This window comes from Sander vitreus, chromosome 21 (assembly GCF_031162955.1).
Source record: "Sander vitreus isolate 19-12246 chromosome 21, sanVit1, whole genome shotgun sequence".
Classification (NCBI taxonomy): domain Eukaryota; kingdom Metazoa; phylum Chordata; class Actinopteri; order Perciformes; family Percidae; genus Sander; species Sander vitreus.
Genome location: NC_135875.1, coordinates 26895023 through 26921168, shown reverse-complemented (window position 1 = coordinate 26921168; position 26146 = coordinate 26895023). Strand labels below are relative to the sequence as shown.

The 26146-nt window shown below is 40.9% G+C and overlaps 1 protein-coding gene across 4 annotated transcripts in view; it reads right to left on the bottom strand.

Moving 5' to 3' along the window:
• The window catches only part of jmjd1cb (jumonji domain containing 1Cb), a 140696-nt gene that overhangs the window by 47981 nt on the left and 66569 nt on the right, over window positions 1-26146 (bottom strand). For 3 of the 4 annotated variants that reach the window (XM_078279518.1, XM_078279519.1, XM_078279520.1), the window contains exon 3: window positions 4591-4704. In XM_078279518.1, the coding sequence (XP_078135644.1) occupies window positions 4591-4704 (114 nt within the window). Of the gene's footprint in view, window positions 1-4590; window positions 4705-13919; window positions 14158-26146 lie in introns of those variants that run through there. The other variant, XM_078279521.1, reaches the window with a different exon arrangement.

The following is a 26146-nucleotide window of genomic DNA, read 5'->3' as shown; positions in this document are numbered from 1 at the left end:
CTGCTGCTTTTCACGAACGCACATCTAACAAAAACAACTGCAGTTCACTGTGACCCTCGCTCTCTGTCACAGTGACACAAGGCACAGAAGCATAAAAGGCATAGAAGATACCAGGATGTAAGTCCAGCTCTATTAGCACACAAGTGTAGGCCACCATCACTCCATATCACAAAGTAAATAATAGAATGTACCGATTTACTAGAATAAGAATAAAAGCAAAATATGACCTGATCATGTACGATACATGTCTTACAGATACAGTGTTAATATCTATCTGGTGTACCAGTCTCCAGTGTTTCCCTTACCATTGTTTTGAAATGTCAAAACCACCCCCTGCCCACCGTGAAAAAAATGACACAATGATATGCTATATATATATTTTAAAAGGGATGCGCAAGATAAAGCTGTTTTTATACATACAGGCAATTTGCTTCTCGTTCCTCGCCTTAAAAGTTCAATTCATTTTGACTTACGGGCTGGCTACATTGCACGCGTAACGAGCAGACGTTCCAACACTACGCTTTCACTATAATCAATGAAACTGGCTACACCAGACACAAGAGCAGCGCATAGTGTCCTACGCCGTGTGTGCGCAGCAGGTGTAGCCAGTCAAAACATACACTAGTACGTTTCTCTGCTCTGTGTCTGAGCAGCCATTACATAATACACTGCATTTAGTTTATAAGTGTATCTGTGGGCCATGGTGTGTTTTGTCACTGCACGTTTAATCTTTTTGTTTTTGTGTAGTGTATAGCAAAGCCTCTTGGTTTCACAGTGTCTGAGACACCAATGACTGGCTGTGCTCTAGGAGAACTTACACTGGTGAAAAAACTGCTGAAGAGACAATGAATAATTGAATAATTGAATGATTGAATGAATAGATAAATAACACATTAACTAACAATAAACCAGACATTCCAGCATGTTAACCAAGACAAAGACAAGCAATTGTTGCATCAGTCAATCTAAGTAAAGTACTATCTATGGGTCATCATATGAGGAGAGATTATATTTTTTTACATTGGCAGCTTTACTTTAGGTCAACATTATAGATTGTACTGTAGTCTCCAAGCCAATCAATGTAATGTGGCTATATGGATTGATTTACTAACACAGAACCTTTCAGTTTACGACACACTTTAAGGATCCCATTTCAACTGTCAAACTAGAGGTGTGCCTGTGTGTTAGTATGTAAGACTCAGTCCAGCTATGTCCAGGTCATGCCAGACTCCACGGAGAGACAAGTAAGTCGACAGGCTGTCACTGTCACAGATGTCAGGTGTGTGTGTGTGTGTGTGTGTGTGCATGCTTGCGTGCGTGCGTGTCAGCCTTCTACAGGAAATAGGACAAGACACTGGGGATCATGCAGACAGTATCCTGCCTTAGACTAGGCTATAACACAGCACTGTAAAATACACTGGGACACATACATCCTGTGCTTGCCGCAGAACATTTTAAATGGACTACATTATGACTTGTTAATGAGTGGTTTTCAGCACTTTATACAATTTTGCCAGCAAGGCTCCAATGAACGATATGAAATAAATGGCACTAGTGTGAAATGTAAGTCTAGCCACAATCATAAGGTTTGAGTTACTCCAAAAACAATGCTAGCAATAGGTAAGCAACATCTGTGATCTCTGGCTTATATTTAAAAAGAATGTTTTGTCAGACATGCATCTGACTTGTCATTATGCAGTAAATCTGCAGTGCCCTGCTATGCCATGAACTACTACAACTACTATTTCTAGTCATAGTTCCATTATCTTTATTGTGACTATTATTGCCACTGTTCATCACACCCCCAACTGGCACCATCAGACACCGCCTACCAAGAGCCTGGGTCCAGCCTGTTCCAGGTTTATCCCTTTATCCCTATTGAATTGAATCGTTGCACATTTAAAAAGATTTCACATTGTGAAGCATCCAGAGAAGGACATTTGAGCAAATCTCTGTTAAATCCCCATCCACACTTAAACGATAGGAAAACAGGAAAGATGAGCATTCCCCCTGAGGAAACCTCAAATATCAGTACAGAAACCGACAACTCAATGGTCACAGCAACCTGAAACAGAAAGAGATAACAAGATGTTGGTAGTGTGAAGATACTTTGGCTACTACCTAGGCTACTTTAAGTTTAACACCTAACAGATTGGTGATGGACACCATTAATTCTGTCAAAATTATATGGAAATACCACAAACTCAGTTTATCACCTAACTGGGTTCCTACAGGTTTCACCAAGTCAAGTCTTTTTTTGAGACCATTATGAATGAAATTTAAGACCTACAGTATATCACGACATAAAAAAAAAGTCAGATGTCAGAGACCGGAAACATTGTCTGAAACAATTCCCTGATTAACCTCATTGGCATAGTGTCTAGATTGGCTGCAATATACTGTAGGTTGCATGTTGGTCTCATAATACAGCAAATTAAATTTGGACTAACAACAGAAAGAACTACAACGCCACAGAATAAAAAATAAAAATAAATATTCTAAAGTGCTGCGGGAACAAGCATTAGAGGAAGCGTTACAGTGACATGGGAAAATTAAGACACGTTTAAGATTAATTAAGACCTAGAACACAATCCTTCAGTGATTTTTTTCTTTAAATGGCCAAAAAAACATTGATATGCATGGTCGAAAATGAGTGAGTGTATTTGATGAACACATCCGACCCCAGATTTCACCCAAGATTTTGTAGGATTTATACAACAAGATTAAATATGTGCATTTATTTTTGGATTATTCATTCATTTTAAGAGATTTTCTATTTGCAGCTCACAGAAGTCTTTTTTCCAGCTTCTGAATCATCTACAACAAGGACTTTTTTAAACGCAACAGAAATGATTATTTAATTGATATTGTGATAAGTATTGATATCAGCTGATATGATTGGTTATTTATTTGCATATTTTCAATATATACAACCTCACAGTTTAGTTTTGGGCATTCACGTATGTTATATACTGTATATAGGCCAACTTTTCATGCCTTCTTTTTCCCCTTTACTGGCTACTCCAGTTCTACATGGTAGTTAGACATGAGCTAACTATCATGTATGAAGTTCTGCAAGTTCTACAAACTTTAGCCTTTTAGTCATTTAAATGCCATGTCGATGGAACAATGAAAGCAAGCGTTGAGCGTCCAGTGTATCTCTAACAGAGTTTTAGTGCTGTCTGCTGTTAACTTTTTCCCTCGCCCACCAGTTGCTACGTGGCCACGGTTTGCAATAGTCAATCATGCAGGTGTTCTGTGACTAATGACAAAACTAATTATCTCACATCTCAAACTTGGAAATCACTTTTCATTATAGTACAGCTAAAGAGAACATACCCGGGCAACTTCATTTACTGTAATACCATCAAGCTCCCAGAATATTGTATGTTTCGCTACCACCAGCAATGCCCATCACATCTGTTCATAAAGTGTGGCACATTAGTGGTCACTGACTATGACAGAATCAGTGGACAGCCACAGAAACTACTGCACAGATCCAACACATGAGTCACCAGAGGACACAGCAACAGTGGATCTGACTTCTGATGCAAACAAAAGGAAAAATAGAAATATTCTCTCTCTCTCTCTCTCTCTCTCTCTCTCTCTCTCTCTCTCTCTCTCTCTCTCTCGGAATTTGGACTTGTCTTAAGCACAAACTGATAACTGATGGTGAATGTGCAGAACACAGTCTTCCCGCCTGCTTGACACTGAGTGGAACACAGTGTTCCAGCCAGCACAATACAACAAGCTGTGTTCAGCTACAGACCACCGACACACATACACACACAGACATCACACACACTCATCAAATGCACAGCCGCATAACAGAAGTATACATCCCTCAGATAATTACTGCCAATTGTGAAGCTACAGTATCCATTGTGTGTCTATACATCAGTCAGTAATAATGTGTGTGGATGAGTGTGTGTAATTTCTGACTCAGTTAGGAACAGTCGTGTAAAATTACACAGAGGACAGACTGTGGCTGCACATGTCGGCTTTATATTCACATTAAACCCTGGCAGAGTCCGATCCATATGGAACACAGCGCCCAACCCTGGCTGCTTCTCTAGAGCCAACAGCACTCCATGGCTGCAGTATCCAGCCTAGAACTAATTGTGAATGACTAATTCTTCATTAGCGAATCCAGTTACAATGTGTACATCTGCCAAAGGACATATTTTTTGTTCTTTTTTAGCCAACAGAAACCTTTTTTACCTTTTTAGGTAGCTTGGATCTGTTTTTATTTCATAGTGTTAACTGCTCTAAAATGGAAATGAAATGCAATTACACCATATTTCTGCTTTCTTACTCCTGTCTGCTGTAAAAGTGGAACTAGTATTTCCTGAAGTGGGAGTCTAAATTCAAGTCAACCACAATGCCTTGCTAACTAAAGTGATATCACCATTTAGGTATTTACAAATTGTATTTTGTGTCAAAATATTTTTTGCTGATGCACAGCTTTCAGTTGCACATACTTTTATAGACAAATGAGGCTAACACTTATCAAACATATGCACACGCACACTGCATTCAAACACACATTCAAAAAGGCTGAATGATCATTCATGTGAGTGTGATTGTTACCTGGTATGGTTGGAAGGCTGAATGGTCAGACAGGAAGTCCAGCTGTCGGTCTAACAAGAATTCCACCGCTGTTACTGACGACAACAGGCTCTTCCCCACCACTGGCTTAAACGCCTGCACACACACACAAAAAAAAACACAACATGGTCAACACAGAAACAATTGCCCAGTAACATAATAATATCAGTAGGATAGTTTGTGTTTTTTTTTTTAAGATTATTTTTTGGGGCATTTTAGGCCTTTATTTTTATAGGACAGCTTAGACTTAGAAACAGAGGAATGAAGGAAGAGAGATGAATGACAGAGCAACAGAAGAGATTAGAGAGAGGAAGAGCGGAGACATGATGAAACGCGGCAGAGAGAGAGAGAGAGAGAGAGAGAGAGAGAGAGAGAGAGAGAAAGTTAGAGAGAGAGAGAGAGAGAGAGAGAGAGAGAGAGAGAGAGAGAGAGAGAGAGAGAGAGAGAGAGAGAGAGAGAGAGAGAGAGAGAGACAGAGAGAGAGAGCGAGAGAATGAGAGAGAGAGAAAGTTAGAGAGACAGAGCAGGGGATAGAAGGATAGCTCCAGAGTGATGAATAAATTAATAAGTAGAGGAAGTCTGACAGTTCAAAGGCAGTACACTCCACTTTGATGCTGGCACTTTTACACACACACACACACACACACACACACACACACACACACACACAAAAATGATGTCTGTCAGCTTGCGGCCTGGGCTCAGCTGTTACTGCACATACAAGACAGAGACCAGGCTCTACTGACTTCCATATTTCCACTGATGTGCAGTTAAACTATTCACAGCTATATTCATCAGGGTGATGAAGTTGTCTTGAGGTTTACCTACTACCACATCACTTATTTTCTATTTTAGGGCAGCTAGAGTAGACAAGCGTGTGTGTGTGTGTGTGTGTGTGTGTGTGTGTGTGTGTGTGTGTGTGTGTGTGTGTGTGGCTGGATCACATTTGTAAGCAAAACATGATAGTGTGTGCAGGTCTATTTCTGTCTGTCTACATCTCACATGTCCAGCCTACACTGGCAGAATGCAGCTGACAGCAAAGGCAACACGACTGGACATCATTTCGGACAAAATTTGTATTTATTTACTGTAAGAGTGCACGTCTCTTTTGTCTCCCTTAGGCTGCACCAGAGTCTTGACCAGTGTCCTACTCTGGAGCATCAGTGTAGAACACGACAGTGAGGATGTTTACATGCACACTAATATCCCCATTTTGATGATATTAAGAAGAATAGGATGAGAATATGGAACATAATTAACATGCTTCTCCAACGGATCTTCAGCATAGAACACAAGAGCAACAATCTAATGTATCCTCTGCCTTACTGACATACTTACTACATTACTACAAAACTTGAGTTCAGAAAGCAGATAGCAGATGTGGATCAGAAACTTAAATAAGATGTTTACATGCCACAGCATCCCAACATCAAAGTACTTCAGCCTCTAGGCTATATCCAGGATTCTAAAAACCAGAATAAGGCTCCATTCAAACAGACTTTTGCTGCGTAAAAAACCCCACAGCCCCCTTATTTACCTGAATGAGGCTGGACCATTGATGCAGCAGTGGAGCCAACACAGACGGGGAAAAAAAACGCAGAAAGTGGCTCAACTTTTTTGCCTGACATCCGGAAAGGCGCTGCTCCTAGTAGATTACCTTAAACATGAACCCTGTATTTCTAAAGCTTATCTCACAACCATTGCAACAAAAGGTTAAATAATTGCCGCCATGATAACTTCCTAGAGTTCTCAGATTATAAACCTTTGTCCAGTTTTGGCGTTTGATAATTTTCAGTCCCCTGCTTTTTCCTAACAAACACTATTTTTGACATAGTTGATAAAATCATGCCAACAAATATTTTAATAGCTTAGTATTGTACTATGCCATAAAAAGGTATGTATAAAAGCTTTAGGCCGCCCACACGTTGTTGTAGGCACAGTTTAATAGGCAACTTAATTTTATTCAATATACAGTATGTAGTAGGGGGTCCCTGATCCATCTCACTCTCAGTTAAGGGATCCTTGGCTTAAAAAACGTTGAAGAACCCTGGTTTATATACAGTATGCAAACACAAAACAGGTATACTGGCCAAAACACGCAAGATACAAACATTGTCACATTTAAATGTACTACTTCAACACACCGTTTTTCTTCCATTGTACCTGGTGTACAAGTTGGGTAGAAGAGGTGCAAATGCATGATGGGTTTACAGCCTTTTAACACAGAACACATAAAGTATGCTAGTTACCGTGACAACCACTGCAGGCACACTAGGCTGGTAAAACTCAAAGCTAGAGAGAATGACTCAACTGTGTCGACACACATTTGTAGATCTTAACATGGTAGTAAATATGCCTATGTAACATAACTTCAAATCCAACACCAGATACAAACTATAGGGCCTTCACACTGGAAATGCTCTCAGCAGTCAAAGGCACCTTTGACTAACTGGTCTGAATAGGTCTGAAGCATTTCTCAGCTGCGTGTGTGTTCTGGAGGCCTCATGTTTTATCTGGCACACATTGAGCAGCTGAAGAAATGCTCAGAGTGCCTGGAGGTATTACATTATCTAACAAATATTTCACATTTAATGGACAATGATTTTTGCAGCTTTGTCTCTGCTGTCCAATCGGATTCAGATTAAAATGTGCACAGGTCTTGGATAGACAAAGGCCCGCCTACTAGCTTTTTATTTGATCAAAAGAGTTTTTGTTCAAATTTTGCTGATGAAGCCCATGAGATGTGTTGAAAGCTGCAGAGAAAGCGAACCTTGAGTCAAGAGTAGGTCAAGAATGAATTGTCACACCTAACTTTAGCATAGCAGTCGACAAAATAATCTTAATCCAAAAACCACATCTCTCACGTCTTCCCAAGCAGGTGAAGGCAAAATTTTTAAATGTTTAAATGTTGCCTTCATCCGCTGACGAAGTCTGTAAGATGTAGTTGAAAGTAGGGCTGAGAGATAATTCAATATAAGAATGAATCATCTTTCAATGGAAATGTATCGTAATGAAACCATACAACCAGATATCCTGATATACAATTATGTTGTCTAAATTGACAATAACAAGCACATACTAACTCATGCTCATAAAATCTCATCTGAAATATTTTGATGGAATATTACATCACATGTCATTTAGCTGATGCTTTTATCCTTAGCAACTTCCATTGAAGTGCATTGAACCATGAAGGTACAAACTCCGGACAACAAGAATTAAGTGCAAGCACATTAGCTTCAAATAAGCCAAACTACAAAGAGTCAACTGTAAGTGCAAAGTTTTTTTTATTTTTTATCCAAGGTGCAGTCAGAAGAGATTATATAATTTGGAGATTGCCGTTTTGTTCTCACATCCCACTATTTGTGTGCATGCATGTAAACGTAGTCAGTGTACTGTATAGCTGGAATAAATTGTTTATTTTATTAGAAAACATGCTATATCATGATAAATATTGTTATTGAGATATGAAATGACCTATATCTAGGGTTGGGTACCGAAACACGGTGCCAATAGGGCACCGGTTCCGACGTCAATGGTAGTAATGAGGCCGAATAAGAACGACAATTTCGGTGCCTTTTTTCGGTGCCTGACTTTTTAATTGTTTCAGAAGCATCGCTGCACGGGACGCTAAATTACCGTAAACTAGTAGCTGGATTAAACACAATGGTTAAAATGCTGACAGCTTACGTTAAGAGGTGTAAAGTGTGACTGTATTTCCCTGGAGAGGATTCCAACAGCGGGACGTACAGTTGGGAGAACAAGTATTTGATACACTGCCGATTTTGCAGGTTTTCCTACTTACAAAGCATGTAGAGGTTTGTAATTGTTATCATAGGTACTCTTCAACTGTGAGAGACGGAATTTAAAACAAAAATCCAGAAAATCACATTGTATGATTTTTAAATAATTAATTTGCATTTTATTGCATGACATAAGTATTTGATCACCTACCAACCAGTAAGAATTCCGGCTCTCACAGACCTGTTAGTTTTTCTTTAAGAAGCCCTCCTGTTCTCCACTCATTACCTGTATTAACTGCACCTGTTTGAACTCGTTACCTGTATAAAAGACACCTGTCCACACACTCAATCAAACAGACTCCAACCTCTCCACAATGGCCAAGACCAGAGAGCTGTGTAAGGACATCAGGGATAAAATTGTAGACCTGCACAAGGCTGGGATGGGCTACAGGACAATTGGCAAGCAGCTTGGTGAGAAGGCAACAACTGTTGGCGCAATTATTAGAAAATGGAAGAAGTTCAAAATGACGGTCAATCTCCCTCGGTCTGGGGCTCCGTGCAAGATCTCACCTCGTGGGGCATCAATGATCATGAGGAAGGTGAGGGATCAGCCCAGAACTACACGGCAGGACCTGGTCAATGACCTGAAGAGAGCTGGGACCACAGTCTCAAAGAAAACCATTAGTAACACACTACGCCGTCATGGATTAAAATCCTGCAGCGCACGCAAGGTCCCCCTGCTCAAGCCAGCGCATGTCCAGGCCCGTCTGAAGTTTGCCAATGACCATCTGGATGATCCAGAGGAGGAATGGGAGAAGGTCATGTGGTCTGATGAGACAAAAATAGAGCTTTTTGGTCTAAACTCCACTCGCCGTGTTTGGAGGAAGAAGAAGGATGAGTACAACCCCAAGAACACCATCCCAACCGTGAAGCATGGAGGTGGAAACATCATTCTTTGGGGATACTTTTCTGCAAAGGGGACAGGACGACTGCACCGTATTGAGGGGAGGATGGATGGGGCCATATATCGCGAGATCTTGGCCAACAACCTCCTTCCCTCAGTAAGAGCATTGAAGATGGGTCGTGGCTGACCCGAAACACACAGCCAGGGCAACTAAGGAGTGGCTCCGTAAGAAGCATCTCAAGGTCCTGGAGTGGCCTAGCCAGTCTCCAGACCTGAACCCAATAGAAAATCTTTGGAGGGAGCTGAAAGTCCGTATTGCCCAGCGACAGCCCCGAAACCTGAAGGATCTGGAGAAGGTCTGTATGGAGGAGTGGGCCAAAATCCCTGCTGCAGTGTGTGCAAACCTGGTCAAGAACTACAGGAAACGTATGATCTTTGTAATTGCAAACAAAGGTTTCTGAACCAAATATTAAGTTCTGCTTTTCTGATGTATCAAATACTTATGTCATGCAATAAAATGCAAATTAATTACTTAAAAATCATGCAATGTGATTTTCTGGATTTTTGTTTTAGATTCCGTCACTCACAGTTGAAGAGTACCTATGATAAAAATTACAGACTTCTACATGCTTTGTAAGTAGGAAAACCTGCAAAATCGGCAGTGTATCAAATACTTGTTCTCCCCACTGTAACAGTCTGACTGCAGCTGCCGTTGTCGGAAAACACAGACGGTGCGTTCACTTGAAACTCACCAGCCTTGTGCCGTGGTGCATTCAAGTTATTGTAAAATCCCCTTTTCCCATCTGGTGGTTATTTTTGTCATTTACCAGCAATTTACTGGTGAAATAATTTTCACCAGTTATAAGTTACTGTTATTACATTATTAATCAATCATTTAATTTTGACCATATGGCCTTAGCAATAAACAAACCGTTCTTTAATGTCGCCGACTGTCGTTTTGTGCTCCTTTTTTATATTTTATATTATATACATTATAAATATATTATATATATTTCAGTTCAGGCACAGCTCCAGGCACCAGCACCGTTTTAAAAGTATCATTTTATCAACGGTATCAGAAAATACCCAAACGATAGCCAACCCTACCTATATCGTGATAGAACATTTGGGCCATATCGCTCAGCACTAGTTGAAAGTTTCTGAAAAAGACAGTAAGTGGACCATGGGTTGAGATTATTTTGTCAAACTAATATTTATACTACTATCTTCATTTTTATGAATACTTGTTCTTGTATTCTATCCTATTTCTAATTTCATGTATATTCTATGTGTGCCATGTGTATGATATATTGCTGCTGTAGCACTGAAATTTCCCATTTTGTCTGAATGGATGGGCAGTCCATCTATCTATCCATTTGTCCATCCGTCCATCCATCCGTCCATCCATCTATCTATTTCTAAGTTAAGCTTGAAATGTAATCTTGACCTTAGAGCTTTCCCTCATATCAAATGATGACTTTGCCCAGTTGCCATAGAATTGTAGAGATTCGAATTACCATTTGCATGGGGAAGATTGTGTGATATGATCAAAAGCACAACAGTTACTATTGACCCTTGCAGCGAGACTATCCTTGTGAACTGCTGTTTTCAAGGGCTAAAATGAATTTCCGTACTCAACTATAGAGCTCTGTCTTCTGTTAGGTCTGTTGTGGACAAGGAAAGCAAAGGCAGGATAAATGAAGATACGGACTGATTCACTATGCTTTTCAGTAATGATTCATATCCTGGCTGGCCTTATTGTGTACTGGCTCCCTTAACTCACACCTAGCAGTAAGAGCTTTGATTCTTAGTCTTCTAATTTCTATCTTTAGAAACAAATTGGTCTTGATGGGTTATTGTTAAATTTGTAAAGAATAATTCATCAACCGAATTAGGACTAACATTGTGAAAACCACCTTTTTGCCAACTTTCAGTTTCAGTGTCAGCTAAAGAAAGAATACAAAAAAAGACTACAAATAGTAGCACAGCAGGAAGTGATTTTACATACATAAATGTTAATTGTGTTGAGTGAAGCTGATATTAGGCAGACCTGCACTGGATTCATCTAGGCTCACAGAAATGTCAGGATAGGTGGAAATAGGAGTCTTCTCATTCCTGGATTTAGGAGGTTTAATTTTTAACTTCTAAAATCAACATTTTTAAACACAGAGCATGGCTGCCATCTGTGGATCCCTGCTCTCATTCCTCTCTCTCTCAAATTGAAAGGACATGACGGTTACTCCATCCCCTCTAAAATGACTTGTCCACAGTACACATACACGCACACACACTCAACCGCAATTGGGTCACATCTGCCAGTGTGCCAGGAAAAAGCATTCTGTCACTGCGTATTTCCAGACAGGCAGCAGGAGAGTGGATGAGCAGAGAAGAGACACATTCACTTACTGTCAACACACAGCACACATTAAAACCAGTGGACCCATAAAAAACAAAGACTCACTTATGTCTTTATAGAGAACCAAGGACAAAACATATTTACACATAAGCTCCAAGGCAGGAATAACATCTGAAGAGGACAGTCCTTAGGAAATGCCATTCTGAGAAAGCAGATAAGTCTCCATGAACACACAACACATCCTCTGCTGTCCTGTGTGTGTGTGTGTGTGTGTGTGTGTGTGTGTGTGTGTGTGTGTGTGTGTGTGTGTGTTGCAGACTGGATTGTGTGTTGAATAATTGATAAGGAAAAGTGCAGCAGAATGTAAAGGAGATGAAGAGGTGATGATGGAGCTCATGCATCACTAACTCTCTCACACACACACACACACACACACACACACACACACACACACACACACACACACACTTTGTCATCCGGGGGGGGGGGCATTATCCTATGAAGGTCAGAGAGAGAGGGAGCGCAAGACCTACAGAGTCAGATAGTTTTATACGTAAATCATCCTGATTGTACATCTTATAAACATAACAAATTACAAATTAGGAGAGAGATGGGAAGCTTTTTCTCTGCTGCTACGTGTCATCTGACATGCAATCTACCATCAGGGTGTACTGGGTGCTCACCCAGACGCCCAGGATGGATAGAAAGAGCTTGAGTACATTATTAGGAAAGCCATATGATTAACTGGTGCAGGCAGAACACCCACGTGGATCTAGATGTCATTGTTATGTGTGTAATCAAACGGTTACTAAAAAAAAGCTTATTTTGAGAAAAATGGCAGTGGGTGGTTAATCGATCAGTATAGGGTGTCTGCTCCCATAACCAGGTAGGCCTATTTAAAGTACCTGGCTTATCACAGATGCAGGGTCAGAGTTTTGCTCTTGGCTAGTGGTCGGTTTGGCAAAGAGAAACACCAGCGCATCGATCATTTATGGTGGAGAGCATCCACCGGGCAACAAGGGCAACAAGAAAAAAGGATTGCCATTGCTACAAAATAAGCAATATGTAGCTTATGTAATAAAGCAAAGGAGATGCATTGGAAAGAACCAGCAGTTGAAACAGGTGAAAGCAGAGAGCTGCGGAGCTACAGTAGCCAGAAGGACAGGGGGAGCAACAGAACAGTTGTGGGCTGGAATTTTAGATTAAATCATTTTTAAATCATACCGTATTGCTACACGAGAACTACATTCTTTCCCTCTCCACAACTGCCGTGCTATTATATATATTATATGTCATAATTAAGAATGGGCTGAATTCCTGTTATAGAGTGACATAGGTCTGCTGTAGACGGCTGTTCGATTGATGCTGTGATTGTTGCTAATGATCATTTGAAGTAGGGCTGCAACTAATGATTTTCAGTATGAATTAATCTGTCTTTTTTCTTTACAATTATTCAATTAATTATTATAGAAAATGTCTGACAAAGTTGAAACATGGCCATCACAGCTTCGCAGAACCCATGGTGACATCTTGCTGTTTCTGTCCGACCAACTCTTCAAAACTTAAATGGATTCTATTTACTGTACATTGTGGCAAAACATTTGGGAGGCTGGAACCAGAGAATGTTTGGCATTTCTGCTTAATACGTGACTTGAAAGATTAATGATAGATGAAAAAAAATCAGTTGTCGAAATAGTTGGAAATAGATTTTCTGGCAATGAAATAGTCATTAATCCATAATTTAATCAGCAATAATTTGGAGTCCCCTTTTCAGACAGAAAGATATACAGTAGGTGCCTCCTACTCATCAATCACAAGTGCAGTGATTCCAGATCACAATTTGAGGTAGATTAGGTTGCACAGGGTAATAGAAAAGTCTGCATCATAGACAGAGATATAAAACGGAGTTTAGGCACACTAAACTGGAATCAACTAGCACTATTATACTTTTTGAGGTCTTAAATCCATAAAATAAAATTCTGGAACTGCTCCAACGACACCATCTGCTCTACAACGAACACGACAAATTATCACATTTGACGAAGCTGTGGTATAGACCACAACATTAGTAGGTATGTAGTAAGGAGGCATAGACGACGCAGCTAGATTATAATGCTAACAGCATCTTTAGGGACTGTTACAGGCCACACACACACACACACACACACACACACACACACACAGACAGGACAGAACAGATTAGAACAGTTTGTTACTTCAGCCTCATGGATCAAACTCAACTCTGGATTTCAGATGAAAAACAGCAGCGATTTGAGCGACAGCAGATGATATAAAACTGTAACATTACCTCTCTCCTCCGGCTCCAAGCAATGCCAAGGAGCAATGGCTCTGAAGAAAAGCACTTGACAAAACTAGCTTTGATCCAGCGAGCAGGGGAGAGGCAGGAAGAAAGAAAATACAGGATGACGAGGGTAAAAAGGCAGAGAGAGAGAGAGAGAGAGAGAGAGTGGTTTCTTCTTGTAAGAAAAGACAGATGGCCAAGAGGGAGAGAAAGCAGAGCAGAGGACAAGCTACACAGCCGACATTTTAACTGCTAGTGACGCAAGGAGGGGTAGAAAGGAGAGAGAGGGAGGGACAGAGGCAGGGCCGGCTGACACACACACACACACACACACACACACACACACACACTCTCTCTCTCTCTCTCTCTCTCTCTGTGACGCAGCCCCTCTCTCTCTTACTCACCACCCTCTTTGACTTGCTCTCTTTCAATTTCCCTGCCTCTCAGCTCTCTTTATAACAAGCTGTCTCACGCCCACTCCTCCCCCTCTGCTCTGTTCAATCCAGCTTTATTGACAGTCATGTCCTTCCACACACATATTCCTAACACTATACTAATATCTCAGTATTTCGACAACATATCAGTAAAGGAAAAGATTAAAGTATCAAACTCTAAACTCATTATCTAAAGCCATCTTCATAGAACTGGCTGGGCAAAAATGCTAAATATAATAAACCATAGTTTCCACACTCAGACCTAATTTCCACCTAGTGTTAACATGCATGATTTATATATTTATATGCTATATTTGTCTAATGTTCACTGTGTGAAACTGAATCATTACATTGATCTAGTAGGTTTACACAACTGCGTTGGTACAGTTTGATGAATGACAGTGATTAAGACCCAGTATTTCAAGCTGCACTAATACTTTTATATATAACATGGATCAAATGACTATATGTAATGTAAAAAGGGTCGCTCGTAGTGATGAACCCACAGAGAACTATCACTAAATCTGCAGCTCCCCTGGTCTTTCATCTCATTGTTTTGGTGGTTTTACAGCAACATGACTGTCTTGGTTCAGTCTCACCGCTCTCATCAGAGCTGCTTTCCAGCAACAGCAGGCTCAAAGCGGAGGGACCATACCTTATCAGTTCAGTAAAAACCACCAGTGTACTGCTGTAATCCAACCTACTTCTCTTTAAGTGACATACCTACAGCTCAGTTCTGAGCTGTCTGAACACGGTGAGAAATGTTCCAATTACAGAATCCATGGGTTACTTTCCCAATTAAGGTATGGCTTAGGGGTTACAGTGTGTTCCTTTTTTACTCGGAAGTTGGATTTTCTGAGGTCAAAGTCGGAAACACGCCCCATGTCCTCAGATTTTCGAGCTCGGAACTCGGAACACCTCGCAGTACCACGGTTCAAAATCCAACATACAGTTGTGAAAGCTGTAGTAACATACAGTTATTAGCACTTCTGTCTTATTTGTGGCTCACTTAATTCGTACACACAGTCCTGTCCAACTTCTATCTGTGGACTTGTTGTTATGCTGTTTGTATGCACAAAATAACAGCGTATTGCGTTGTTATCAACTGGTATTGCTAACGATGGCTAACCTGGCTAGAGCTTACCAGACAATGAAAAATGAGACTCGTAAATGGAACGCATTCATCTCGGGTGTGACGTCATTCCCAGCTACGGCTTCCGAGATCCGATGTAAATGGAAGTTCCATAGAGAGGTCAGGCTCCTTAGCTAGCCATCTTATTATTCATACTTCACACCAGTATCATATGATCAAAGATATAGGCAAACACTTCCTTCTGTAGAATTGTATTTAATTGTACATTTTTGAACTTCCAGAATTTGTGGCAATCAAATTTCTGGCCTTTAGAAAAAAAGAAAAAGAAAAGAGAGATCGAAGGTCCCAAAAAGTCATCAATAATTACTTAAATATGTTTTGATGCTAAGATTAGTAAATTATAGGAATTATAGGCCATTTGTACAAGGGCATCACCTCATGACACTCAACAGATTATATGAGGCAGTATTGGAAAAACAGTAAAGAGTCGTAAGCAGAAATCCAAACTAACTGGGTCCCAGTAGCCTTGCTGGAGGGTGTGTGGATCAGCACTGGTCTTGCCAAAGTATTGCTTCTTTTGTGAGAAAGTGGGATGACTAATGTCAAAGACACTGGATTTGATTATTGATTTTATTACTGATTGATTTACCTCCTGAAGATCTTGGCCACACGTACAAAACCCTATTACCTAATAAGTTCAGAGAAGCCCTCCCACTATGGGCCTTTTTATAAACACTGCCAACTATCTATGATCAATTGAAAAACATATATTTGTAGCTTTTGACTACAGAAGGAAGATAGTATAAAATATTGAATGAAATGGGACTATTACACTCGGGAAGTCTTCTTTGACAAAGTTACCAAGCCACGGTGAAATTAACAATTTGCCCTTAACACACATGATTGAATACCACGTAATAATGAACAAATAGAAAAAGGGTAAGACAAGTATTTAGATGACTGCAGTGTATGGTTTGAAATAGAGCTGGCTGCCCTGCTGCTAGTCCGGTTTATCAAATGCACAGTACTAGGCGCGTGATGTCAGGCATTCTCCTCCCCTTTCGCTATTTCAGCTATCTCTTTTGCAAGGGCACCGTCGTTGCATCCGCAGCTTAGCCCCGCCTAAGACGATTGTGATTGGTTTAAATAAATGCAAACGAGCCAGAGTGTTTCCCCCCTGTCCCAGAATGATAAGCAGTCTAGCCAGATCATACTAGCGCTGTGGAGATAGGTGAGACTATGCGAGGAGACTACCCCGCTTCTGATCCCTCTCTCTCTCTCTCTCTCTCACACACACACACACACACACACACTTGTTTCACTATCTTTGTGGGGACCCGTCATTGACATAATGCATTCCCTGGCCCCTTACCCTAACCTTAACCATCCCAACTAAATGCCTAACCTTAACCCTTACCCTCACCCTAACCAGAACCTCATTCTAACCCTAATCCTAAAACCAAGTCTTAACCCTCAAACAGCCCTTTAACCTTGTGGGGTCCAGGATTTTGGCCCCACAAAGCTGTGCAGACCCCACAAGTATACTGTATTCCCCAGTTTTTGGACCCCACGAATATAGTAACACAAGCACACACAAACACACACACACACACACACACACACACACACACAAACCATCACCTTTGAACTCATAAGCTGACCATAAACCAGCTCTGGTTAATCTGTTCATCGCTCAGCAGATTTACAGTCTTGCTACTCTAACAGTGCACACGCACACACACACGCAGTTGTGCAGGAATATACTGCAGTCCATCTGCTACACTGATGATACATACAACAAAACCACAACCATTTTGACCATTTCAGCAGAACGCTACATGTGTAGAATACATGTGTGCAGTGGTAGTGGTGCTGTGGTACGTAAGACAAGTATGATGCACTCTCTATCTCAGTCTCCATCTCCTGAAGCTTATTTTCTACACTGGCATCAAAACATGGAAGCCTCTAAAAATCTGAATTTAAGTGTTCTGTTCCTATGGTGTGTCAGAGTGAGAGGCCTGAACTGCTTCTGTGTAGGGAGACAACAGTTTTTTTTCTGCAGCCCTTGCTGCCATAAAGGTACGCTATAATTACACATGCACACACAGATCCACAGGAGGCAGGAGATTACACTAGACCAGCTCCATCTGCTTAGGGGAGAGAACGAGAGAAAGGGGGGGGCTGGAATTTTTATTGACCCAATTTCCTCCAAAACTACATTTCAAACAGTTGACTGGTTTACAGTACTCTCTGGCTGGTTAACAAGCCCATGAGCAAAACACAAGCCCCAGACTGTTCCAGTAGGTCTGTGGATGTAGATGTACTCCACAGCAACGGAGTGCAAGACAAGCTGGGTTATAGATGCATTACAATGGTGAACACAGTTTAGAGACACGGCTTTCAAAGGAGAGAGCTGCATGTGATGACACACACACACACACACTCTTTTGTTCTCCTGTCATCATGAACAGAGCCACTACAGTGACCAGATAACAAGATGCATGCTGATATCTATTTATGATTGTGTGTGTGTGTGTGTGTGTGTTGTATTTCATTTTACAAAGTGGGCCATTGTTGCTAGGTAACGTAGCAGGACGTGAGTCGTCTGCAGCCAGTAAAGAGAAGTCAAACAAAGATATTACACTTACTTTTATTCTCAGTCTGTTGTCTTCTATATCACTGACTTTCCCTTTACATCACCTCTATCAACTGCAACACTGACCCCTGCCTATCTGCTGTTTGGCCTGTAATCTGATCAGTGTACAGCACATTTATCAGATTTAATAACAAAGTTGCTGTCAAAAAGCCATCTGATATGACATGAAGCACTTCATCAGTTTATCTCAGCTGTAATTTGCCAATGATTATCTGCGGGAAACTGAGTAGAAACTGACAAACGGTGACAAATGATACAAGCTTATGTAGCACAAATCATCAGGACCAGCAGGTTTTGGGAAGCTATTTATAGCATCTCTTCAGGGATACTCGCATCAAATCCTCCCTGCTGGCAGCAGCTATAGATAAAACCTCCTCAGGAATTCATTTCTGAAAAAGAAAAAAAAAAATACAATACACACACACGGATAAGATAAAACCCTAAGTTCTCAACATAAACAAGATCTGTCTGGGTCTCTCTTGCTCTGAAATTAAGACAGAGGACAGAAGAGCTCAGCCAGATAATGTTGGTGTGTATACGGGCACTCAGCCAGATCACAGTGTGTGTGGGTGCGTGTGCGTGCACGTGCGCGTGTGTGTGTGTGTGTGTGTGTGTGTGTCAGCTAGAAGAGTGTCCCATTAGTTTTAATGCTGGCTCTGCACCATTTGCCTTTGCTACAGAGGTGGCAGACAGACACACCATCATGTGGCCTGTCATTTAGTTCAGCAGCGTGTCTCCATTTAAAGCAGGAATGACCTCCACGTTCTAACCTCCATGGTTTCCAATGGGCAATCCATGTATGTCAAAATGGGCTGTATGGATTCAATCTTGGATCATAGCATATGGAATATTTGATATGGGAATGCTAAGATATGACTATAGTATATATATATATATATATATATATATATATATATATATATATATATATATATATATATAGTACATTTTGTGTAAATTCTATTGGCAAGATGAAATACCAAATGTCAGTTTTTCTTAATCCAGTCAAATAAATACCCCACAAATCCCAATGGTGCAAAAATCCTGTGAATACAATATTTCTCAAAGCGTTCCTGCACATTGATTTGTAACGTGTGACCTAATGACCTAATAAACCTTAAGATGCCAAAGACAAAGGTTTAGATTTCCAAATGACCCAACACTAAATGTGTGCATCATATATTGTGCTACATTCCATTGTTCTAGAACTTCCACCCAACTTGCTTGTCTGTTTATATATCAGCAGTGAATCAATCAAGTCAATTTGATTTATACAGCCCAATATCACAAATTTTCCTCAAGGGGTTATATAATTTGTACAGCATACGCCCTCGATCCTTAGACCCTCGATTCAGATAAAGAAAAATCCCCCCTTCTGGCTATGTGAACCTGCCAAGATGGTTTTCCTTTAAAAGACCCTCACAATTTGGCAAATAATGCTAAAGACTATTTACTGCCAACTTTTGAACATTTACAGCAACTGACAGCAACATGTCATATGAAAGAAACCCTAATGATCAATCAATCAATTTTATTTGTCCCATGGAATAGTACGAGGTACAATTCCAGTGAAATGTATTCCCATCAGCTCCTTGATCTTGTGCATGATTCGTCATAAAGCAGAATGTGGCCGTCAGGTCGGCACACAGAAGAAGAGTCACCCGGTTGAATGGCACCGGCACTCCAGGATCCAGCCAAGTCTCAGGGAAAGGACGCCACAGCTCCCAACATCCAGCTGGAAACAGACACAGGCACAGAGGCCACCCAGGTCACCGTCCGACGCCTGCACACTGGCTAGCAGGATGCCCGGCAGAAAAGTCAAAATCGGTGTTCAATTCCTCCACGCTTGCCTCAGTAGCCCCCTCTGATGGAGAGATGGAGATGGACACAGAGATGGTCTTGCCTGTCCATGTAGTCAGGATCATAGCCATAGGTCATAGCTGATAGTGATCTTCATCTTTTCCTCTGTGTTCACTCTGATGTTTACATTTGAAGACTGTGTGATGAGCGACTCATAGCCACATGCCATCACCTTCCAATGTCAACCACATAAAGCACAACTCATATTTGTAAAATACACAATTCAGCATAAGTTTTGCGAAGCTGACGGAGAAGTGACTGGAGAGTTTCCACGCCTTTTAAACTAATGAACATTTGCATTAAGAGTTTAATATTTTTTTATATGCATCCTAGATCCTTTCTTTCATTTTCATTTCCAACGGTATGATGCAGCATGGCTGACTATCTCCTCTATGCTCTTTCCTTCCCTTTGTTCACTTTCACACACTCTCTCCCTCTGCCCTTGGGTGTCATCTGGTCATTGGAATTCACTTTGTGTCTTTGATGGGAGTCTGCAGTGAATGTCTTTAATGAGTTCACACAGTGCTCAGCGCTCCCTGGGAGAGAGAGAGAGAGAGAGATGATGTAATATCTGGATCAGAGATGCAACCGCACACACGCACTGCAAAGATCAGGAGGGCTTACACTCTTTAAAACCATCTCTCCCTGTTCCTCTCCCTCTGAACACAGTTATGAATTTTTGATGTGTGTGTAATGTTGATAATTTTTGCATTCTGATGTGTTTCTTAATAAGAGGTTCGAGGGGAGGAGAGCGGATTTACATGTAATCTGGAGAGAATGTCAGTCTTCTGAACCCACAGCCCACTGCTCCGAAGCCGGGCATCACCACACGGCTAGCATACGGTAATGTCTACCATGAGTTCACCTGGGACTCTCAAAACAGCAAGTATGCTAAGTCTGTTTCTCCCTGCTGTTTTCTCACACAGAACGGGGCTGGTTAAAGTTTACTTAACTGACGTTATGCAGAGGGCCGCTGGAACAAGCGCTAACGTTAGCTAATGTCAGCTATTGTAACTAACCTTATGCTCTCTATGTAAAAAACATGGCAGAGAGAAACAGACGTATGCCTACCATCCACTAGAAGACTCTGAACAGACTTTGAAAAGACTAAAGTCTGACACCATCTCACATCTAAAGACAATCATCTCACATCTAACTGACTGTCATCATATGTAAAGACTGGGGATCTTACAGGATCACTAATTGCAAGATTACAACTGCGTTTGTTTTGAAAAATGTAACCAAGCTAGCTAGCGACCGTTAGCGTTAGCTGGAGCTAGGGAAAGTTAACAGATGTTCTGTTCTGCCGTACATGTAGATGAATGTCTCCATTACCCGGAGGTCTGTGTTTATCAGTGCTTCAGAAGGGTTGAAAATGGTCAACTTTCCCTCTTTAGCGTTTAGCATACCGCGGCGCCATAGCAGCCATAAACAACACTGGCTCTCGCCGCTTGCTGTTTCCTGTTTGGTGTTGGAGGGAGAGCACCCATTGGTTGTTGACAATGTTCATGCCAACGAATCAAAACACCAACACCAAGAACAAGCTGCCAATGATTGATGATGCCCAGCAGGAAGAATGATGATAATGCTGCTAATCAAACATTTTTTTAAATGACCCATTTTCCCAACCAAGAAGAAAAGATACTTTAACCGAAAGCAGTAATGATCTACTGTGTGTTGTGATGTTAGATGGCGGATGTAAAGACATGTGTGCCAAGAAGTCACGTCACAGCGTTGCTACATTATTTCCTCTGCTGTTATGTAATGCTGGCATTCCGTTTCAGTAATGGAGTCATGTCGGCGATGATCAGTGTAATAAAAAAATATTGTGTCAGTGAGGGCAAGCCTGAAGATGCCCTTCAAAGGCACAGTACACACACAGCAGTCAGGCAAATAACTAGGCTAGATAAACACAGCCACTATCAGCTTTATAAGCTCCACTAATGGCACAGTGTATGCACGCAGACGCTGACTGTCAGGTGTGACTAATGGGCCAAAACAAGCACCTGATCAGCTATATTAGCAAAGAGCCACTAATGCATCCATGCCTACCTAGGCCTACAACAAAGTAGTGGTATAAAATACAGTACTGCATGTTGACTTTAGAATCAATATGGTTGTTTGTATAACTGTGGTTGAAAGTGCTGAAACAACACATTCAAATTCATTTGTTTATGAGCATTTGCACACACACAACGGAAAACAACCAGAGATATGCAAAACATCTGCCTAAACCCAAGTTGAAACAGTGGTTTGGTTTTTCTCAATTCAAAAGATGAAGCAAAGCTCGGTAGGACCAAAATGGCATGAAACTGCTATTGGAAGTCAGGTATTGCAGTATTACTACCAACATGCAGGAACACCTTACTCGGCACCAGTGTTGGGCAAGTTACTTTTAAAAAGTAATTAGTTACAGTTACTTTTTGGAAGAAGTAGCTAGTAACTAAATTAGTTATTCAGTTACAAATTATGAAAGTAACTAGTTACTTCAGAAAGTAACTATTGCGTTACTTTCAAGTACATTTTTAAATGCTCAAATGTGACCCCACCTCCACCTACCCCTCTTTAATGGAACTTAAAATACATGTGCATGTTCAATTATTTATGATTCATCTGAATATTATAATGAAATGGACACTTAATACAATACATTATTAACAGAAACAATGTACACAAATCTAAAGTATTTTAATGTTGCTGTGGGACAAAGTGAGACTAGCCTCCAATCAAATGCCATGTTTGTAGATATTATGTTTATATAGTGGATCAATACAAATAACACAACACCTCAACAGGCCTCAACTGGGCAAAATGAAATGATGCTTGTTAACACTATACCAAAAATAAATAACAAATATATACACTCTTTGTAGTGCAAATAACGTAAGTGGCCTGATGTTTATACTTGTGCGCTGGTGTGTGCGTCGAGCTGGCGTGTGTGTGTGTGTGTGTGTGTGTGTGTGTGTGTGTGTGTGATAGAGCGAGGGAGAAGTGAGAGAGTGACGGCGATTAGTGACTCTAGAGACATAGTGAGAGAACCAAAGAGTCTCCCCTGTTCTTTCTGACCACGGTGGAACATCTGGAGCAGGAGAAGTTAACCCTCTCCTTGATTTCATAACGCCATACCTGTCTCTCTCTCGTTGACTGACTCGCTTGTGTTGTTCGTTGTGAACAACTATGCGTGCTTTCGAACACCCGCCCAACTCTACCTCTGATTGGCTAACCATGACATTTTACTCAACTTCAGCCAATCGTCAGCATCTAGTTGGTCTGATGAAAAGAACAGCTTCAAATATAGTAATGCGCCGCACTTTTTGGCAGTAACGGTAACGGCGTTATTAAGGAATATATGGGAAGAGTAATCAATTAGATTATCGTTACTGAAAAAAAGTAACGCCGTTAGTAACACCATTATTTATAACGCCGTTATTACCATCACTGCTCGGCACTAGGAGTCAGTGGTATGACAACATATAAAAAAATGTAGGACATTGTGGGCAATGCTGTGAATCAATGACCTGAGCTTATTTTATATATATATATATATATATATATATATATATATATATATATATATATATATATATATATATATAGCTGGCCAATACCAATTTTAGCCGATTCCGTTTTCATTTTTTCTAACCACTTTACAGCACACACAAAAATCTATCTTTTCTTTAATAGAAAACTTTACATTTCGCATAGAACATAGAATATTTTTTGAATAGATAATCGATCGCTATAAAATAGAACTATATAAATGACTTCTGGGGTGGGAAATAACACACATCTAAAGTGCAATGTTATGGAAGAACCATTTCCTTCTTTTCACATCCAATATCCAAAACAATGTGAAACTAACAACAAACTAAATTTCTGTATGTATGAAAACAGGTAATGGCAATAAAATAATATATAAATAACAAATAAAAATAAATATTGCCTTAATGCAGTATAAAGATATTTCTCAAAACACACACAGGCCTGTTTGAACGTCAACAGTAACGTTACCTGAAAACAGCGTGTAGTTCCTTTTTTAGCAAGTTTGCTTTATGTGTCATTGTGCATAAATGTGAACACTGCCGTTGCTGTCAACAGGCTTATCTGCTAACGTTAGTTACCGATGGTTACCTCGGAACAATCCAGCAAATAGACGGTACCCTAGAGTGCTGTTACCTGAAACAGATGATTTAACATCGCCACTCATTTTACATACAGTTTAGCAACAAAACTAAACGCTGAGGGAAGATTCCTACGTTTTTAATGTTGGTTTTGAGCGGTATGCACCCCCACTAACCTGGAAAGCATTTTAAACAGTAACTTTGATACAGCGTGTCGGAGGAATACAGCGTCTCTTTTTTGTCTTTTTTCTTTTTTGTCTCCTGCAGCGGCCAGCGTCAGAGGCAGAGGGACCACAGTGTTCGCTAACGTTAGCTTCTTGTCTCATCTGGGATCTGATAAACAGTAAATTCATCAAAGTCAGTATGCCCAACGCTATTTTCCAATAAACTGTAGCTGTCATATTTCACGGGACCCGCGTGAGTGCGGTTTTCATGTTCCAGTTTTTTTTTCAGCCTCAGAGGGGAGAGAGAGAGAGAGAGAGAGAGAGAGAGAGATCAGTAGAGCAGACAGCTCTACTGATCTCTCAGTAGATCAGTGTATAATAGTGACTTTATGACATTTCATAAACAGCTGATTGAGCGGCAGTGCGCCGCTGCTACATGCATACAGTGGAAACCCTGCATGTGCACGTGTGATGCTGATGTTGCGCGATGTAAATCATGCGGCGCCCGAGTGAATTTGACCGGCATAAAATCGGCATATGTCAGTCTGACCGGCAAGTCGCCGGTCATGGCCGATGACGTGAAAATCGGCCAATTCCGGTCACCGGCCGGTCAATTGGTGCATCTCTAGTAGGAAGACGATGTGTCATCACAGACCACATGTCACACACAGACTTAGGAGAACGGAGTGCTGAGAGAGGAGATAGAAAGAGGGTGGCTGAGCGGCTGTGTGTGTGTGTGTGTGTGTGTGTGTGTGTGTGTGTGTGTGTGTTGCTGACCACACAATTTGTAACACCGTATGCAACCCCCTGTGTATATTACAGCCTTATTCAATCATTATTTGCAGAAGTCATTCTGCCTTTAAGTAGCACTGCTACAGCAGAGAAAGAGAAACACACACTCTGCTGAGCCACACCTAGAGTGTATGTGGTCATCCTGTCATGATGAAAGCCACATCAACACTGAACCAGAACAACCACAGACCCAAACCCTTACCAGGAACACTGCGAACAAATCTGCATTTTAATAAACAGAAATAATCTGTCCACCTTAAATTTGACAGGTTTCATCTTTTGAAAAGATCAAGATCACAAAGACGATGATGCAACTTGCCAAACTTTCCCTCCCTGTCCTCCATTTGAAGAGGCAGAAGATGAAATGCTAGTGCTGACCAGCCAGAGCCCCTGTCACACAGCCTGTTTAAGGCGGGACTGAAGCCTTAAGCCTCCTCGTCGTCTGTGTGAAAGCTACAAAGACTGAAAAGACCCAATCACAAAGTTTGTTTACAAAACTTTCACTAACGTTAGGTTGGAGACCTAATATACCTGTTGGGCCACATACTAAAGAATGGCATGGCGGGACTACATACAGTAGTCTCTGGCCTTCTCTCTACTGACGATTGTGCTACTGTACTACGAGAAAGTTAATCACAAATATAACTTCACAAAGCGTTACAGAATGTCAGAATAGTCAAAAGTTGGACAGCAGACTGAAACTTACACAGGAACCTTCTAAGGTCTCTTTTAGGCCAAGAGGACCATAATATATTACATAAATTTCACCATGAAATATTTCAACACTTGAAGCAGCTGAAGCAGTTACATCACTGCCATATGAGATTGTGAGAGAGAGGAAAATGAAGGGTTAAGATAGTAAAAAGAGGCAACAGCAAATCCTGCCTCAATAAACACCTTATCAGTCCTTTGGCAGACAGGAAACCCACAGAAGACTCATTTCCCTCCCCCCACACACACACACACACACACACACACACACAGTAAAGTGAATAGGGAGGTGTGAGCACTTCCTCTCCTGTGAACAAAAACAATATGAGAGGAAAGCAGAGCAGTGACAGTCGGACTTGCGGGGTGTGTGTGTGTGTGTGTGTGTGTGTGTGTGTGTGTGTG